At 37.2% G+C, this 19420-nt stretch overlaps 1 protein-coding gene and 2 pseudogenes across 2 annotated transcripts; all 3 read left to right on the forward strand.

Moving 5' to 3' along the window:
- Positions 1-7039: 7039 nt before the first annotated feature.
- On the forward strand, positions 7040-10940 carry LOC107702535 (actin, cytoplasmic 1-like). Of its 2 annotated transcripts, XM_016504884.1 has the most exons (7): positions 7040-7138; positions 8092-8216; positions 8706-8945; positions 9280-9549; positions 9769-9937; positions 10038-10219; positions 10304-10940. In XM_016504884.1, exons 2-7 carry the CDS (start codon positions 8094-8096, stop codon positions 10445-10447), a joined length of 1128 nt encoding a protein of 375 aa, XP_016360370.1. In that variant the 5' UTR covers positions 7040-7138; positions 8092-8093; the 3' UTR covers positions 10448-10940. The 2 variants fall into 2 exon arrangements, with proteins under 2 accessions (XP_016360370.1, XP_016360371.1); XM_016504885.1 differs by lacking the exon at positions 9769-9937 and having other exon boundaries at positions 9280-9718.
- Positions 10529-16397, forward strand: LOC107702498 (F-box/LRR-repeat protein 18-like; annotated as a pseudogene).
- Positions 16398-18412: 2015 nt separating this feature from the next.
- LOC107702499 (endonuclease domain-containing 1 protein-like) overlaps positions 18413-19420 on the forward strand; it is a 2237-nt pseudogene continuing 1229 nt past the window's right edge.

A 19420-nucleotide genomic window follows, 5' to 3' on the forward strand; every position in this document is an offset into this window, starting at 1 on the left:
TAACATCCTAATGCTGGAAGCTAGATTTAGTTTTTTTCTACCCAATTAACTCAAAAATAAGTAGCAGAAGATATCATCTGAAATGTTGATGTACAATGTGCCATATTTCTCACTTTGAGGTTAATACTTTTTTGTTGGCCTATGTTTTTGTAAACATTAGCTCACACGACATATGTTGCATCTACTTTGTTCAAGTACCTCAAAGAATGAAAGTCAAAAGCATGGCAACATCTGGACTGCTCCTTCCTGATGTTGTCTGTTGGGGATTTGTGCCCATGATATGAAAATCCGGGTAAATTTAACTTATTTTGTCTTTTGGGAAACATGTAAGTATCTTCTGTAGGGCAGTACTAAATGAAAAAAAATTCTGTTCACTGCTCACTAATGCTAGAAGGAAACATGATGCATTAAGAGCCAGGGGTGTAAACTTTTGAACAGAATGAAGATGTGTACATTTTTCTTATTTTGCCTAAATATCACTTTTTTTTTTGCAGATACTTCTAAGTGTATGTAAAATTTTGACCACAACTGTATGTGTATATATATATATATATACTGTATATCATCTGAACTTTACATTTGTGAATAAAGTATTTTAATATGAGGAGTAAACCATTTACTACAAAGTCTACAAATTACTACAAATTTACTACTACTTTTGTCCACTAAAGTGAAGATAAAGGCACCGTTGTTCAAATGTGACGTTAAACCAAAGTTCTAACTCTTTGTAGTCAGTAAATCCTATAGGTCATTCTCAGAAAGACTGGGGTGTGACTCTGGTGTAAAAAATAATCCCCGCATATGAACTATGGGGCGCCATTGGTAAAATAAAATGTGTAAGAAAAACTGGTAAAATTCTGTCAGATTTAACTACCAGAACAAATACATTTTTCAAGATTTACCTAAATAAAATGTATGCATTTTTATTACTATATCAAAATAAAAGACCAAAGCTAAATCTAAATGTTTGATCTAAATCAAAATCTTCTATTTAAATCTAAATGTTAAACCTAAATGTTAAATATACAAATAATTCTGAATGTTACATTTAAATGTTAAATCTAAATTTAAATGTTAAATGTAAATGTTAAATCCAAATCCTAAATATAAATGGAAATCTATCTTATTTTGCCTAAATATCACTTTTTTTTTTGCAGATACTTCTAAGTGTATGTAAAATTTTGACCACAACTGTATGTGTATATATATATATATATATATACTGTATATCATCTGCACAGCTGAAATAAGCAAATGATGAAGGAAGCAGGAACTTGCTCAGGTTATTTTCAGGGCAAACAGCAGCTTTCCTCTTCCTCTTGTAAAGGACAGGATATTGATTGGGGTCTTTATGCTCTGCTGACTGTTTGATGGAAATTAAATCTCTCCAATCATATTCTCTCCCTTTCTTTTCTGCACATGCACACATAGTGGGTAATCAAGAGGTATAATTATTGATTGCATTAGGGATCATTTATTATTCACATCAGTTATTTTTATACAGACAAATGTAGATGTACTCAGATTTAAAATTCTAGTTACAAATAGACTCAACATGAAATGTAAAATTTGCAAATCTATACAAACAACCGCTATAATTGTGTGGCACAAACACTCTTGATTGATCAAGAAAAAGCACCTCTGTGACAATTAAATGTTACCATATTTACACTGATAATTAACACTTATTAACCTATATTTTTTTAACATAAAAACAGCTATGTTTAGGTTGCATTCATATACATAGAAGGAGCTAATTAAACAAGCTTAATTTACTGTCTTAATGAACTGAAGGCCAGGGTTACACATTGTTGACCTGCTTCCAGACTGTTCTGTCAGTTCAACATCGGCATTGATGGAGATACACCCATAATCACTGTGCTATGAAGTAGCGTAAACCATGCAAAATGTGCAAAATCTCTGGATTTAATGAGGTTCATCTGTCAAACCCAACTAATGAAACCATTAAGTGAAAATAACATCCTAATGCTGGAAGCTAGATTTAGTTTTTTTCTACCCAATTAACTCAAAAATAAGTAGCAGAAGATATCATCTGAAATGTTGATGTACAATGTGCCATATTTCTCACTTTGAGGTTAATACTTTTTTGTTGGCCTATGTTTTTGTAAACATTAGCTCACACGACATATGTTGCATCTACTTTGTTCAAGTACCTCAAAGAATGAAAGTCAAAAGCATGGCAACATCTGGACTGCTCCTTCCTGATGTTGTCTGTTGGGGATTTGTGCCCATGATAAACCAGGTATTCCAAAAAGTCAAGGCATCTTGAACACTTGAAACCAAACCCATTCTGTCATGAAAGTATTACATATCCTTGCATAAAATCTTGCATGATCTATGAGTGTTACTCAGACTCAACAGCTCTCTCTGCTGATGATATTGTGTTTGTTGAAATTCAACTCTTTGCGGTTTTGCCCCTGTAATATATGATCAGTAGTTATTTAAATTGCATAATTTTATTGATTTGTAAAGTTTGGGTTGGTGAGATTTTAGTTGAAGTCTGCATTTATTTGATCAAAAATACAGTAAAAACAGTAATACTGTGAAATATTATTACAATTTAAAATAACTTTTCCATTACTCCATTCTTCCGTGTCGCATGATGCTTCAGAAATCATTCTAATATGCTGAATTGGTGCTCAAGAAACATCTCTTATTATTATTGAAAACATTTGTGCTCCTTATATTTTCGTGGAAACAGTGATACATTTTTTCAGGATTCTTTGATGAATAGAATACCTCAAAAGAACAGTGTTGAAAGAAAAATTAAAATAATTATATAATTCTAAATATATTAAAAACATTTTATATTAAATATTAAGATAAAAATAATAATCAATTACTTTTAATTAGGCTAATAAAAATAATAATCAATTATTTTGTATTAGGTTATTATATAAATTATATAAATAAAATGCTGTTCTGCTAAAAATCAGTATACATGACATACCTAGAAATTAAACCTACTTCCATTGCATCTTATTGTTTTTTTTTTTTTAATCATTTAATTTTTAATTTTCATTAAAGTCATTAATTTTTTCAAGTGCTAAAATGGAGAATAACTTGACATGATTGCATTCATGTTTGCAGCCACGTGAAAAGTGAAACTGAATCTTTTTTTAAATGTTTCTGAGTTTATTGCATGTTCTGACACATATACATTCCTGAAATGATAGCCACTTGAGCGACCACCTTCTTTTCCTATTTAGTATGTACAATCAGAGAACTTATTTGGAGTATAAATTGTGTTGCATTTTATGAGAGTTCCCTGCCTTGTTGTTACAGTAGTAGTAGCCTAATTAGGCAACATAATGTTGGCTTCTACCACATATCTCAACTAAATGCAAAGCACTGAGCTTTGAACTGCTCTTAGATTAAGCAGGACTGACCCATTGCCATACACGGAAAACACATGGGAAAGGTCTGTACCTGTGGAAAACAAACATTGGGGTTACATCATGGCATATGTCGTATACCTTACTCACAAGACCAATCATGCTTAGTTCCTTTCTGTCAACCTTAGTCATTTTTGGTTATATTTCCATATTAGGAGTCTACCTGTTCCCATTGCTTAGACAGAGCAGCATCCACCAGTAGATCTCATCAGATCTTTGCATGAGTGTGTGTTACCTGTCAGTGTTTCCATATAGGGTAGCTACTTTAGGTCTGATGGGTGGAGACAGTCAGTAGGCCACTTATAGTGTTTTTTGGATGCAATCTTATTGTGTATTTCTAGTCTCCTATGTTATATTCAGTAAAGAGACAATATTGCTTTACAAATAATTAGAATCCTACTTAATAAATGCAATGACAGGAGAAAGAAAAGCAGAGTCTCAATCACTCTTTCTAATTTCCGCTGTAAAGAGTCATGTGACTTTGCCTTGGCGTTCCAAAGTACTATACCATGTGACTCATCCAGAGATTGCCTTATAAGGAGTGTCTCCTCTGTTTTGCAATAATGATGTCTCCCATATAACGTTAAGCTGCTACACTATAGTCATTTATAGTGCAATGGCATTAAAAACAAACAATCTATAATAATTAAAAAATTGTATTAAATCAAGGGCAGTATGTCGTAGGCTTCCAGTGTTCTATGCCCTGACATTTCTGCAACCTGATTAAAGGCTTAATTAAATGTATTTGAACTATTCAGTCGCTATGTAAAATGTATTAAAAGTAAAAAGCCACAACCTACGTAGAACAGCATTCTACACTGAATCGCAAGGTAGTGTTACTGCGTCCCAGTCATGTCAAATTATTAAAATAATCTTTACTCTGTAATATATATGGCTATAAGGTAATAAAATTACCTATCCTTACTGTTTGTTTCAAATAATTTCGCCTGTTCGATTAGTCCTGCCATACATTATTTGTGACTCATCCAGAGATTGCCTTATAAGGAGATTGGCTGAATATCTCTTAAAGGGGCCCCGAACATAGTGTCTCTGTAAACAAGACACAGCACAAAGGTCATTTAATTTCCTTTATATTGGGCATGTTTGAACTCTGTATATGGCTTTATGGAAGAAAATGTTTAATTTCTGGTTGCTGTTTGTGTATGTTGGTACCCGCCATCACAATAAACATGCCCATATGTCAAAACAGCTGCTTAAACTAATAAATGACTGAACAATCACCCTTTACAAGCTTACCACACAGTTCATGCACTAGACTTATTTTCTGAGAGTAGCCTAAATGAAGCTTGGCTTACTTTATATTTCCTTTCTGATACAGGCTCCTGCGACTTCCTCTCAGAAATGTCACAATGTGCTGTGGGTGTAAGACTTTAAGTTGTCTATCTCTCTTCCTCTTTCTCTTTCTGTTTGAAACATCCTTATAAGGGATGTTTCAGTATTCTGCTGATGAGAGAAACAATATGGATTTCAAAACTGATAAAACACCATCATAAACATGTACATATGCTAACTGGTGGAGTCCTAGACCCCCACACCCACACATCAAGCTGATACTCACACACCCCAAAGACAATGAATGCTGTTCCTATTCCATACATGTGAAGCACTTTGTGAAAAATTATGTGGCAATAGGTTGTAATGATGACTCATTCACCTTTGTGACTAAGCTTATCTATTCTTTATGGCTCATTGAGCTATGGGTATAATATTAAGATTACACAGTTGAATTCCCTGTGGGAACCGGTACATAGTCAAAATTCAATATTAATACCGTTGCACGCCTAGGCACATGTTTGTTTGGGGTGGGCGGGTGTATTGGGTGTCACTGCTGTTAGAAGGATCATTCCAGGCATCTCTTGATGACAAGCCACTTTCATCACTAGATAAATCACACACTAGTGAGTACAGTGAGACTGTACTGTGGTGACACACTGATTCTTCAATATAACTAGCTCCTGAATAGTTCATTAACATAAAAGACACAGTTTGGTTGTCTTTTCAGTTCCACACTGATAAGACAAGAAATGCAGAGCACCCCAGTCAAGACGTGTTGCCACGTGTCTCAATTTGTCCATGTTGAAGGCAGCACAACAGGGATTATCGCTTATGGAATAACATAAACTAATAAAGGATTAACTGTAACATCATAATAAATGTATATTATGGGATAGTATAGAACAGTATAACAAACTTTCAGATTTTTTTACTGGCATTTTAATTTCTTTCTTGATGACATTTGGGGCGGTTTGGGGCCAATACCAAGTTATCACAGTTTTACTGAAACTGTCGAATGTTACCCAGGGAAATTTGGGCTTCAAAGTTGCCGCATTTAACATTTAAGAAACATGTAAGACACATACTATTTAATATATAAATATTATATTTAAAAAAATGTAAGTAACAAAGCATGTAATATGTGAGCGCTCCAAAGATTCGTCTAATGCAGCAGCGTGAAACGTAATCGGTTATGACGTTTACGCAAAAAGCCGGTTTGACAGGAAGTGTCCGGTTCAAGTGAGCAGGAGCAGCATGCCATTGTTTTGTATCCTCTGCTTTGCAGACAACCCGGTAGCCGAAACTATTTCCAGATTATTTGATCTTATTTTACATACTTCTGAGCAACGATGAATTGAGGAGACACCAGTCCAAACAAGAAATCGCCATCATTCATTTCTGAATGACTCCTGAAGCATCCACTGCCTGCAGTTTTACATTCACAGCATTACAAACGGCAAACTGATACTGAGCATTGTGCACAAAAGTGACCATGTTTTGATGTTAATTTAGTTACAATGGTCTTACAATGGTCATGAGACATATCTGTACTTTAAATGGGAGCCACGCCCACGTAGTTCATCTAATCCAAATTGACCTGATAAAATACAACAAATGGCTTCTTATGAACTAATCCTGAATGAATCGCTTTGAATTAGATTATATAACAGCTCGGTCTATGTGATCCAATAGTGTCTCCTCTGTTTTGCAATAATGATGTCTCCCATATAACGTTAAGCTGCTACACTATAGTCATTTATAGTGCAATGGCATTAAAAACAAACAATCTATAATAATTAAAAAATTGTATTAAATCAAGGGCAGTATGTCGTAGGCTTCCAGTGTTCTATGCCCTGACATTTCTGCAACCTGATTAAAGGCTTAATTAAATGTATTTGAACTATTCAGTCGCTATGTAAAATGTATTAAAAGTAAAAAGCCACAACCTACGTAGAACAGCATTCTACACTGAATCGCAAGGTAGTGTTACTGCGTCCCAGTCATGTCAAATTATTAAAATAATCTTTACTCTGTAATATATATGGCTATAAGGTAATAAAATTACCTATCCTTACTTTTTGTTTCAAATAATTTCGCCTGTTCGATTAGTCCTGCCATACATTATTTAAGTTTCGCCTGTTCGATTAGTCCTGCCATACATTATTTCAGTTTCGCCTGTTCGATTAGTCCTGCCATACATTATTTCAACTCAGAACTTGAATTTCAAGCAACTAGCTTGAAATTCGCCAAGTGGACGACGGCTGGCCAATCAGATCGCTCGATGCCGAAAGTTTACCTTATATGGAAGGAGCCGGCCGCTGCGCCGTGTATAAAACTGTGACCCACCTCACACAGTATTGTGAGTTTTCAGTGCACGCTGAGAAGATCTTCACAATCATTGTTCACAATAACCTACTAATACACAGGTGAGAATGGCTTTATATCAATATTAAATGGTATTTTGTATTATTTTAATATTACTAATGGCGTTGGTTGGAGGCTGGTTTATTATTGCTGAAGTTAACTTACGCAGATTGCATATTGATATATGGCTCGAATAAACCGTGTAGTTTACTGTGGATTTTACAGCTCCACTTTCAAGACTACTAATGATATGTGCTTTTTCTAAATCTCTCCGTAGTTTCAACCGGTAGCATTTTAGATTTCTTAGCTGGACGGATTTAACTTAAAGCTCCTTTCTGAAACAATAGGGGCTTAATCCTAGCTTCTGGGTGTAAAGTGCTTTTAACTGATTCATATAATGCAATTAAATGTGGATTTATTTGAGTAACGTTAGTGTCCTTAGCGGCTGTGTTCGCACTTCGCAGTGGGAATGGTGGGTGTGGCTACTATAACACATTAACCGGCATCTCTTCCATCACAGCCGTTTGATCCGTTCAAGAGGTCTAACGTTAACGTGAAATGTTTAAGAAATTGTTTAGTTTCTTTTTGTTAACTGTTTAGCTATAACTGAATCTCACAGGCTTGTCATTCATATTCATTAAATAGGACTGCAGCAGCTGTATGTGTTAAAATGTCTGCATGTCATATCCTTCTGACAAAGGTTAATTTTGCAAGCATCAGGATCATAATGGTGGTCGTCTGGTAAAACGCTTATCTCGGCCTTTGAAACTGGGAGTGGTCGTGTCCGTTGGTCTGATTCCACGCGCTGAATCGGCGGCAATGAGCTGCTCGAACTTATTGCCATATAAGGCAATAGTGAGACTGCCTGACCACTTCCATTGTCTGAAATCGCTTGGTTTCATCCGTGTGCGCCTCTGCGCCGCCTTCTGGCCAATCGTCAAATGCTTAAGCCATCACCACCTAAAAGAGAGAGACTGCCGATTGCGTTATTTTAACCATTTCGCCTCTTTTACAGCCATGGATGAGGAAATCGCTGCCCTGGTCGTTGATAACGGCTCCGGTATGTGCAAAGCCGGTTTTGCTGGAGATGACGCCCCTCGTGCCGTTTTCCCCTCCATTGTTGGCAGACCCAGGCATCAGGTATATAGAAACTTTAATTGTCGTCAGGGCACTAATGGTTTATTTTATTTTTATTTATTTAATCTTTGAATGTCAAGTCAATACAATATACGTTTTCAAAGTAATGTACAGGAAGAAGTGTGTTGGGAAATATCAATTGTAAAAGTATACAATTTTAGCTTTACAGCAGCTCTACAGAAGACAAGTGTCATTTAAGACCAGTTTAGTTAAATGTTGTAATTCAGTTCCATAAGTGTCACTTTTACAGATTCAGTTAACTTTTTTTTTTATTTTTATTTTTTTTACATGAGATGGAGTCCTTAATTGGCTCTATTCAGTTCAATTTTAAGTTCTCATCGAATGCTGTCAGTGCAGTGGTAATTGACATTTTCTGAATTGTAATGGATTCCACCTGCATCCCTTTGAAACAAACGTTAAGTTACTTGATTCCTTTGTGTTCTCATTGGTCCGTGTGATGATGCCTAATATCTAAACTCTTCTTTCCTCCAGGGAGTGATGGTTGGCATGGGACAGAAGGACTCCTATGTGGGAGATGAGGCTCAGAGCAAGAGAGGTATCCTGACCCTTAAGTATCCTATTGAGCATGGTATTGTGACCAACTGGGATGATATGGAGAAAATCTGGCACCACACTTTCTACAATGAGCTGCGTGTTGCCCCTGAGGAGCACCCTGTCCTGCTGACAGAGGCTCCCCTCAATCCCAAAGCCAACAGGGAGAAGATGACACAGGTTTGTCTTTGTCAAATATTAATATGAATCCTACTTCTCTGGTCTTTCCTCTTTGTTCACTTCCTTTCTATTCATTTCCTCTCAGGCTTTCTGTCCTCTGCCATGATCTCCTGATAGGAGGTTCAAAAGGTTCATCCTTTTGAAATGTTATTTCCTGCATGGTAGCTTCTCTAACACATCACTTTTCTAACACTGTCTTGTGTGTGAGAAGTCTTAGCATGGTGTTCAAAGGAGGCTTTGCTCCCATAACCATGCAGTGCTGTTTGGTTTAGATATGGATTGTTAACTTCAAGAGTAAAGTAAAATATTTGACTAAATTTGCTTGTTTCTACAGATCATGTTTGAGACCTTCAACACCCCTGCCATGTATGTGGCCATCCAGGCTGTGCTCTCCCTGTACGCTTCTGGTCGTACTACTGGTATCGTGATGGACTCCGGTGATGGTGTGACCCACACTGTCCCCATCTATGAGGGTTATGCTCTTCCCCACGCTATCCTGCGTCTGGATCTGGCTGGTCGTGATCTGACAGACTACCTGATGAAGATCCTGACCGAGCGTGGCTACAGCTTCACCACCACGGCCGGGCGCGAAATTGTCCGTGACATCAAGGAGAAGCTGTGCTACGTGGCCCTGGACTTCGAGCAGGAGATGGGGACCGCCGCCTCCTCTTCCTCCCTGGAGAAGAGCTACGAGCTCCCTGACGGGCAGGTCATCACCATTGGCAATGAGCGTTTCCGTTGCCCTGAGGCTCTCTTCCAGCCTTCCTTCCTGGGTGAGTTTCATGCTGCGCATTAAAATGCGAGGATTTTGATTGTCCGTGACATCAAGGAGAAGCTGTGCTACGTGGCCCTGGACTTCGAGCAGGAGATGGGGACCGCCGCCTCCTCTTCCTCCCTGGAGAAGAGCTACGAGCTCCCTGACGGGCAGGTCATCACCATTGGCAATGAGCGTTTCCGTTGCCCTGAGGCTCTCTTCCAGCCTTCCTTCCTGGGTGAGTTTCATGCTGCGCATTAAAATGCGAGGATTTTGTGTTGACCTTTCTCTGTATCACTGAATTTACTATGGCTATTAACATTGTTTACTTCATGCAGGTATGGAATCTTGCGGTATCCATGAGACCACCTTCAACTCAATCATGAAGTGTGACGTGGACATCCGTAAGGACCTGTATGCCAACACAGTGCTGTCTGGAGGTACCACCATGTACCCTGGCATTGCTGACCGTATGCAGAAGGAGATCACTTCCCTTGCTCCTTCCACCATGAAGATCAAGGTGATGCACCTTTGCTGTTTTTGTCTCTAGTTGGGTCTTTGCTTGCAATGATTAAGGTGGGCTAACATGTCTTTTCTCTTGTAGATCATTGCTCCCCCTGAGCGCAAATACTCCGTCTGGATTGGTGGCTCCATCCTGGCCTCCCTGTCCACCTTCCAGCAGATGTGGATCAGCAAGCAGGAGTACGATGAGTCTGGCCCTTCCATTGTCCACAGAAAGTGCTTCTAAACAGAACTGTTGCCACCATAAATGGCCATGCAGTAGGATTCAAACGACCAACCTAAACCTCTCGAACAAGATGACATCAGCATGGCTTCTGCTCTGTTTGGCGCATTGACTCAGGATGCGTAAACTGGAAAGGGAGGTAGTTGTCTTATAGGGGGAGGAGCTTTCCCCGAGAGGACTTCAATGTACATTTCTTCTTTTAGTCATTCCAGAAGTCTACCACTTTGCCCTCACAGTGGGCATACATGACCTTTTGTTATAGTGTTTATGTAAATTATGTACTCCATACATTGTTTTTCTTGTTTTGTACTTCAGCCTTAAACTTGGCCCAGTTTGTTGTTGCAATGACGGGGAAAGCTTTACCTTTTAAAATGTGGAGATCTTGCAGGACTCCCCTAGGGTATGTGAATGAGGGACGTCCCTTGCATATGTAAGCCAGGGTGTCTCTTTACACTGACAAGTAAACCCAAATAAAACGTGCACATGTAAAACCACACTCTGTCTTCAGTTGTCCAAGCTGTTGCTCCGGTTTTAAATTTGACTTAAACTTCTGCAGCATGCTATAATCTTGGCCTCAAGTGTCCAGCTGGTGTCGATGGGCGTAAATTGGCATTAAATTATTCATTCGCTCCTCTCACACACACATACATGCATTAGCATATAGTTCTGCAGTTAATGGCACATTACAAGTCCTTTTTATAAGAAGGCTCTGATAAACTTGAGGCATGATCTGGGTTACTAATAAGATCAGAAGTCTTTTAAATGTAGGTTTTTGTAAGTCAAATGGCTTTAATGTTGCTTGTACATAGTCTTAAATGTTTACAAATGATTTGCACTTTAAGTGGTCTTAGCCTTGCTTCATTTTGAGTGAACTTAAATATGCCTTCAACTGGCTTATTGCCTTTAACTGATTTATAGCTGGTTTAATATTTTGCCTTTCTGAAGCTTCACATTGTAAGAAATCATTAGCAATTTAAAAACTACAGAGGTAAGTGTGCTCTATGCGTTTCACTAATTAAATTGCTTTTTTCATTTAGGTAAATGACAAATAGCATATTATAAAGACTTACACTTCCACAAGCTTGTACAGCAGTGTCCATGAAACCTGAAGTGAGGGCAACTTAATTCATTTTGGGCTCATATAGGGTGGACGAACTTCATTCAACACATTAATGTTAAACATTACGGTGTTACTCAATTCGATGACTCCAACCCAAGTTTTGTATGTCTTATCTGCAGAATACCTATAAATATTCAAATTTCTTTATTATAAACCCCATCAATTAATTTAGTTTCTTCATAATTATCGTTATAAGATGAATACACACACACATGCATATACAGTTGTGGCCACAAGTTTTGGCAGTGACCAATTTTGTGTTTTGCAAAGTTTGCGGCTTTATTTGTAGATTATTTTTCCACATGTTTCTATGGTATACTGAAAAACGATAAGCATATCATACGTTTTAAAGGCTTTTATTGGCAAAAAATATGAGTCAATATTTACAGTGTTGACCCTTGTTCTTCATAACCTCTGCAGTTTGCTCTGGCATGCTGGATATTAGCTTCTGGGCCAAGTAACCATTGCTAACAAGAACACAATGATTGGAAGCGCTTCTTGCCTCCTTTTACAGCAATCAGTCTGCTCTTGCAAACTCATTAGTATGACAGTGATTTTACCTGACTAGTACTCATTTACACTTTCACATGTGCTGCTGATATGATTAGTCAATTAACGTTAGCTGGTCATTTTGTGTCAGGATCAAAAAACAGTGAAATTTGTTTTTTTTGAGTCAGAATTGGGCACAACACCTGTACGATGCAACTAGTTTTTTTTTCACGTTGTTTTCAATGGATACATTATAATACATTTGTTGAGATGGCAAGAATTTGTTTTTGTATATTTCTGAAGTAAATATTCAAACACATTTCCTTAAAGCGTCATGGATAATCAAATAGAAACCCATAGCTTCTGCCTTAATATTACTGCCGTTTTTACTTCTGTAATATGCTGTTAAATACTGCTAACAAGCGTATAAATCGTAGAATAAAGTGACTAGCGTTCAGAAAGCTTTCTGGCATTTTTGACATTTGTTTTGACAGTAACGTTAGTGGTTACCACAGTGGTATTGTCATAACATTATTTAGAAGTTGAGCATGCAGGAATTCAGCTTAACATTTAGTAAACAATGAACTCCACTTGGTTAAAAAACCCTGCTCCGTCCAGTCAAATTATGGTTTGAATGACTCTTTCTTCTTGCTGCTCTCCAGGCTCTGTGCTGCTCAGCCAGCATTTCCCAGACCTCTGTCACTATCTCCAGGATACTATAATATCCTGCGATTCATTCCAAGCCATGACCTGATGCTCAATGTGAGTCATGTGTGCCGGAAACTTCGAACTCTCTGTCTGGACAAGAGCTTGAGAGCCCATGTACACCTGCATAAAGAATACACAGTAAGCCTGAAAAACACACTTACTGTCTCTCATGAACTTTAAAGTATTACTGACAAACACACCGGTTTGATTAGGGCAGCTATATAAGGGGTTTATTTTTTAATTTGAGGTTACAGAACTGGCTTTTAAAGTCTGGCTTTTAATACTATGTCAATTTTGTCTTGGGTTGTTTTTCTCTTTCTGTATTGTTCAGCACTTTGGTCAGCCTTGTTTGCTGTTTTTAAATGTGCTTTATATATTAATTAAACTTGAAACTTCAAGCATAAAATCCTTGCCTGCTCAAGCCAGTATATTTCTTCTTCAACTGCCAACATTCTCACTGGCTCAACACACACACACACACGTTTACTTAGCTATCTAAATGTAGACATTACATAGACTTCTATTGTTTTTATATACAGATAGTTTTTACAAAGGGACGTCCCCAAAGGGAGGTTTTTGGAGATTTTGTCAGGTTTAGCTCACTTGTAGGTATTCATTTTTTCCCAAAATATGGTGAAGTATGTATACACACACACACAGACACACACACACACACAAATCATACATATTTTTTTTTTAGATAATTTAAATATATAAATTTAAATTTATACTATTATTTTTTCTCATTTAAATGTATAATTTGTGTTTATTATTTATTAATTATTTTTAACAATTATAGATGATAATAATAACTAAGTATTATGCAATAAATTAACTTTAATTATTATACAATTTCACACACATTTAATGTAATTTATTTAATCAAACGTACATGAAAATTTTGCAACAATTGCTTGGAATTATACTGTTACTATAATTAAACTGTAAATTCCAAGACCCCAAGAAGTTCATAAATACTTTTTCTGGAAAATAATGGCATACATGGCATTTTTATCCCATTTGTGTGCCAGCAATATCATTCATCAATTCAGTCTTGTAATTTTAAACAAAACCTCATCTTTATCAGCCAGTTAGATCATTTTACGTCTCTGATAGGTTTTAAAAAATTGACACACAGAATTGGCAACCAAATGGTTAGCTATGCAAGGCCTGAAAATCTTACCTTTGCATTGCTTCCTATTCACAGGCAAATGACGATGCTGTGAAGCAGCTCTTGAAGAACTTTTCCAGTGACATCCAGACTTTAAACCTGAGTGGCTGCTACTGGTTGGCCGGCTCTACAGTGGATCAGGTCACCCGCTGTAAGGCTCTGGTCAGCCTTGACCTTTCAGGCTGTCGATTGACTTCAGTTCGCCTCTCACATCTGCTGACCTCTCTCTCGCCGAGAGCTGCGGGAAGGGTGAGGAGGAGATGGACGCAGAGAGCATCAAAGCGCTTACTGAATTAATCTTATTCATCTTAACTTATCTGCCACGCACTACCACCATGCTCTTCCCGCTGGGCAGGATGGACACTTGTGTAGTGCTTTAGGGCATCTCACTGCCTTGTGCTCCTTGGCACTTCCAGTGTGTGCCTTGGCACAGTCCCCTCCAGCACCTGTGAACACCCAAGACTCCAATACAGACCACTTCTCAAGGTCACTACTTCTCGGCCTTAAAAAGAGCAGCCGCATCGGTGTGCCCACATATCGAACCGCAGCAGAGGTCACTGTGGGCCAGGGTGAAGAGTGGCAAGATAGAGGCTTGTGCATTCAGCCACTGCTTCAAGCTTGCCCGCATCTAGTGTAGCTGGAGCTGATTGGTGCAGGATTTTCCACTGCCATGCCACGGAACGAGCCGGCCATCCGCAAGGACCCTGCCGTGTGCCCCTGGTCCTACAACGTCGGAGATGGTTAGTTAGCTGCTTTAGGAGGGATGAGATTTTTGCACAAGCTCACCCTCGCTCACTTACCGGGAGTTCTGAAGGGGCCAGGACTGATCGAGCTGGTTCAGGGGTGCAAGGATCTTTGATTGTTATCGCTGGCAAATCTTGGATCTTTAAACACCACGAACTACACGCAGGCCCTGCTGGAGGCTCTTTCTTACTGCTAAATATTATTTATTTTTGCTAAATATTATATCTTTTTTTCTATGACATTTCACCAGCCATGCCATAAAATCCTTTCATGTTAAGACTGTAGCTCACCAGTAGGGGGCAGCACCATAACGCCAGAATTGCTGTACATTCTGTATTAAGTTGTATTTTGTATTATTTCCTTACAATAATATATATTTTTTTGTCCCTTTTACAGTTATTTCGTTATTTTTCCCTTGTATATCAGCTGTGCAGTTAGCTAAACGTTGCCCATTAATCATAATCAATACAATGTGAATCAAGTTTTGTTATATATTAAGTGTTACGCTAAAAGTTGCAAACACTTCAAAATGATAAAACAGCAATGGTAGAAGTTTCATCAAAGTTTCATTAATTTCATATGATGACAAAATATGATACCTTAAGTCCTATTTGAACAATAATTGTTTGTCATGGGGGACATAAATAATTTCAGCATGACATGAGTTAGTCTGTAGTTTTATTCCCGTCTGAATTTTTCTCCTGCTAAAAAAGTAAATAAATCAATTAAATTAAATTAAAAGTAGGTATTATATGTGTTTGTATAAATTAGGGCATGCAGAACTATGCAGGATGGTGAAATTTCTAATATATAATTAATATGAATAATTCATTAATTTATTCATTTAATGAATATTAAGTGTTACGCTAAAAGTTGCAAACACTTCAAAATTATAAAACAGCAATGGTAGAAGTTTCATTAATTTCATATGATGACAAAATATGATACCTTAAGTCCTATTTGAACAATAATTGTTTGTCATGGGGGACATAAATAATTTCAGCATGACATGAGTTAGTCTGTAGTTTTATTCCCGTCTGAATTTTTCTCCTGCTAAAAAAGTAAATAAATCAATTAAATTAAATTAAAAGTAGGTATTATATGTGTTTGTATAAATTAGGGCATGCAGAACTATGCAGGATGGTGAAATTTCTAATATATAATTAATATGAATAATTCATTAATTTATTCATTTAATGAATTCATTCACTACATTTATTCACTGTTTGTATGTGTAAAACTGCAGGCTGGAGCAGCCCTACTTTAATGCGAATACTGCGTTTTTTTTAAGCATTCAGTCAGTGTCACCAGCTGCAGCGTCTGTGTTTAGTTTCTCGACATGGGACCTTCCAGCCCACCACTGTGGCGTCCTTCATGCAGAGCTGCACTGATGCCATCATGTGCCACATGTTCATGGGTGGTACCCTGGTGGCTTGTAAAACCCTGTTGGACAGGTTAGTTAGTTAGTTTTAAAGAATTCTTAATAATAAAGACTTTCTTAATGAGTAAATAATTTCAGCAAGTGGCCTGGTGTATGTCAAATATTGAATCATTTTTTCTCTTCCTCCTGCAGTTTTTCAATAACTCGTCCAGCCCTTAGTGTGGTGATGTACCCTTTACTGCACAAGGACCTGGCCCATGTGATCAGAGGTATGCCACTTTGCCACCTGGACGAGATCACACTTTTCAAAATCCGTGTCGCTGAAGAGCCCATAAAATAGTGACTGTGACCCAGGCGAAATCAGAAAATGGAAATCATGTGGTGGTAATGCTTGACCTGTGCTCTTTTGTGAGAGAGAAGTCAGGATTATGGATAATATATATGGATAATATATATGTATATATATATATATATATATTAGCAGTCTGGTGAAAGGATTCCGAAAAAAAACAACAACATTTGTTTTCACTTAAAAGATCATTGAGCTAAATGGACAATCACAACTTTTAATAAGGTCATCGTTTCCCATTAAAGAGCCAGAATAAACAAACTCTTTACCAGGTTGAAATGTCATCTTTGTATATGTGCCAAAATAAAACCTTGTTCATATCTTCATGCTTTGTGTTCACTGAGATATTCTGTCTCTGTAGCACAGTTTATGCAGCTCATGCCATCTGTCTTTTGACCTTTGTCCCCTTCATATTTATTTTCCCTTCCTCTTCCTTTTCTTCTTTGTCTCCCACCACTAGAATTCATTTTTCAAAGCACGTAATCACCTGTGACCCTATTTATATTATCCCGCGATTCTACATGGTGTCATCAGTTTTGCTACTGAATGTTTACACATGGATAAATGTGTGCTATTTGAGTTCACATTGTGATGATTTCAGTTAGTTATATTGTAATGTGGTCATTTTGTGTAGAGTTTTAAAGAAAACATTGATAAAATTTGAATGTGTGGTGAAAAAAGGTGAAAAGTGTTGATCGAATTAATGGTTTTGGGAAATCACTGAATCAGTTGTAGTGTGTTAGTAATCGAGAGAAACTGAATCGTTCAAAAAAGTTTTAGAATCAATGCCATATCATACAATTTGTGAGTATTCAAGAATTCATTGGATCACTGGCTATGGTATTCAGCTTATAAAATACTGAATGTCTGATCACAAAACTTTTAAGTGAAAATGGTGGGAAAAGGTTTTCTTCTAATTGCAAGACCATAACTCTGATAAATATTGGATGATGATTAAAGGGTTAGTTCACCCAAAAATGAAAATTCTGTCATTAATTACTCGCCCTCATGTCGTTCTAAACCCGTAAGACCTGTTCATTTTCAGAACACAAATAAGACAAATTAACGCGGATACGTTTTCTACATTGTTTACACTTTGATTTGAACAAAAACAACGTATTCGCGTGACGTTTTCTACATTGTTTACGCTTTGATTTGAACAAAAACAACGTATTCGCGTGACACAGCTGACACAGAATAGCATACGCTGTTTATGTTCACTGGATACTCTCCAAAATGGCACCAACCAGGGTGACGCGGAGGAGATGAAGTGTTGAATAAAGTCGTTATTTTTGTTGTCTTTGCGTACAAAAAGTATTCTCGTAGCTTCGTAAAATTACGGTTAAACCGCTGATGTTACATGGATTATTATACCGATCTCCTTGCTACGTTTCTGGACCTTGATCGTGGTAATTACATTGCTGTCTATGGGAGGGTCAGGGAGCTCTCAGAATTCATCAAAAATATCTTAATTTGTGTTCCGAAGATGAACGGAAGTCTTACGGGTTTAGAACGACATGAGGGTGAGTAATTAATGATAGAATTTAAATTTTTGGGTGAACTATCCCTTTAATGCTTGTGTCTTCAGTTGTTTTTTGAATGTGGTGATGATCTCAGCAGATCAATTGGAGGTTGTCTCATTACAGTGAGACCATGAGTGGTATAACATAGCTCATTGGTTGAAGACCAGACGCAGTGCTACGTACTCATCTGCAAAAGCCTAGTCATGCTGGCTGCACACCGGCCAAAAGAGCACTGCAGTTGTCCAGCCTTCAAATGACATGATAGGAAGGAGTGGATTTTCCTGTTGTTGTTAAGCGCAAACCTGCATGATCAGGTATTTTATTCTTTATTGTTTAGTGGTTTAATATGAGATTCCAGTATTATATTAATTCCAGTGTTTAATTACTAAACTGAAGGTGTTATGTTGTTTACATGGTCACATTATATTCTCTTCATTGAATAGGTTAATAGCTACTTGCTGTTTGATTGCACTGCTATAAATTTTGAGGTAAGTGCAGTTATGCAATTTATATATGATTTAAATATCACAAAATATAAGCTGTTATCACAGTTGCAAAAAAAAAAAAAAAAAGTATCATGGCTCTTGATCTTGCAGAGAACTTGATCCATCATCTCTCATCCTCTTCATCATGATGCTGCTTCTTTGTGTGCTGATGCTGTCACTTCTCTCCGGTGGTTCAGCCAGAGTTGTGGGGAATTTTGAGATTGAATGTGGTCAATATTTTGCAAATGGAAAATCACCAACAACATTTTCTGAACCCCAATACAGGCAGATCTGCCAAACTCTAAGTAATGTTCCTTATTTTGCCACATTTTATGACACTGGCAAGAAGATTCCCCTGTAATCAGCCTACAAGTTTGAAGGGCTAATGGACTGCACAAGACAAGACAAGTGATACATTGAACCTCGAGTAAGTGAAATACTGCTCTAATTCTCATAAAGGTTGTATCATATTATTGTTTAGATTTTGTTGTTTATAGTTGGTTGTAGGGATGTTTTTTTTTCTTGTGGTGTGGATGGAGTCATTTCAAATTTATTGATAAAACTAACATCTTTGCTGTTTATCCTCTTAGTCGTTCATTCATAACATTCACATCTAACCTTCAAAGTAAAAATATTTTTTATATAATATTTTCCTCATATATGTGTGCCACACTTCCTGGCATCCTATCAAATAATACTTGCAACTTCCTTTTGCTATTATAACAGCTCTTAGTCTTCTTTTACACTGTCTTTTATTATATGAAAAGATCGTCAAGATCTATATCTCTAGATCCATCAGACATCTGAGGTCCACATATCTCTAGTAAAATGTGATTGATTCATTCTTCAAAATAAGGGATTCAAGATCATTCTGTATGACCACCAAATAATGAGATGTCCAACAGCTTTAAAATCTGCCTAAGAAACACGAGAAAATTTTATATATATATATATATATATATATATATATACACAGTATCTCACAGAAGTGAGTACACCCCTCACA

This window comes from Sinocyclocheilus anshuiensis, unplaced genomic scaffold, assembly GCF_001515605.1.
Source record: "Sinocyclocheilus anshuiensis isolate Anshui unplaced genomic scaffold, SAMN03320099.WGS_v1.1 scaffold218, whole genome shotgun sequence".
NCBI classification, from domain to species: Eukaryota; Metazoa; Chordata; class Actinopteri; order Cypriniformes; family Cyprinidae; genus Sinocyclocheilus; species Sinocyclocheilus anshuiensis.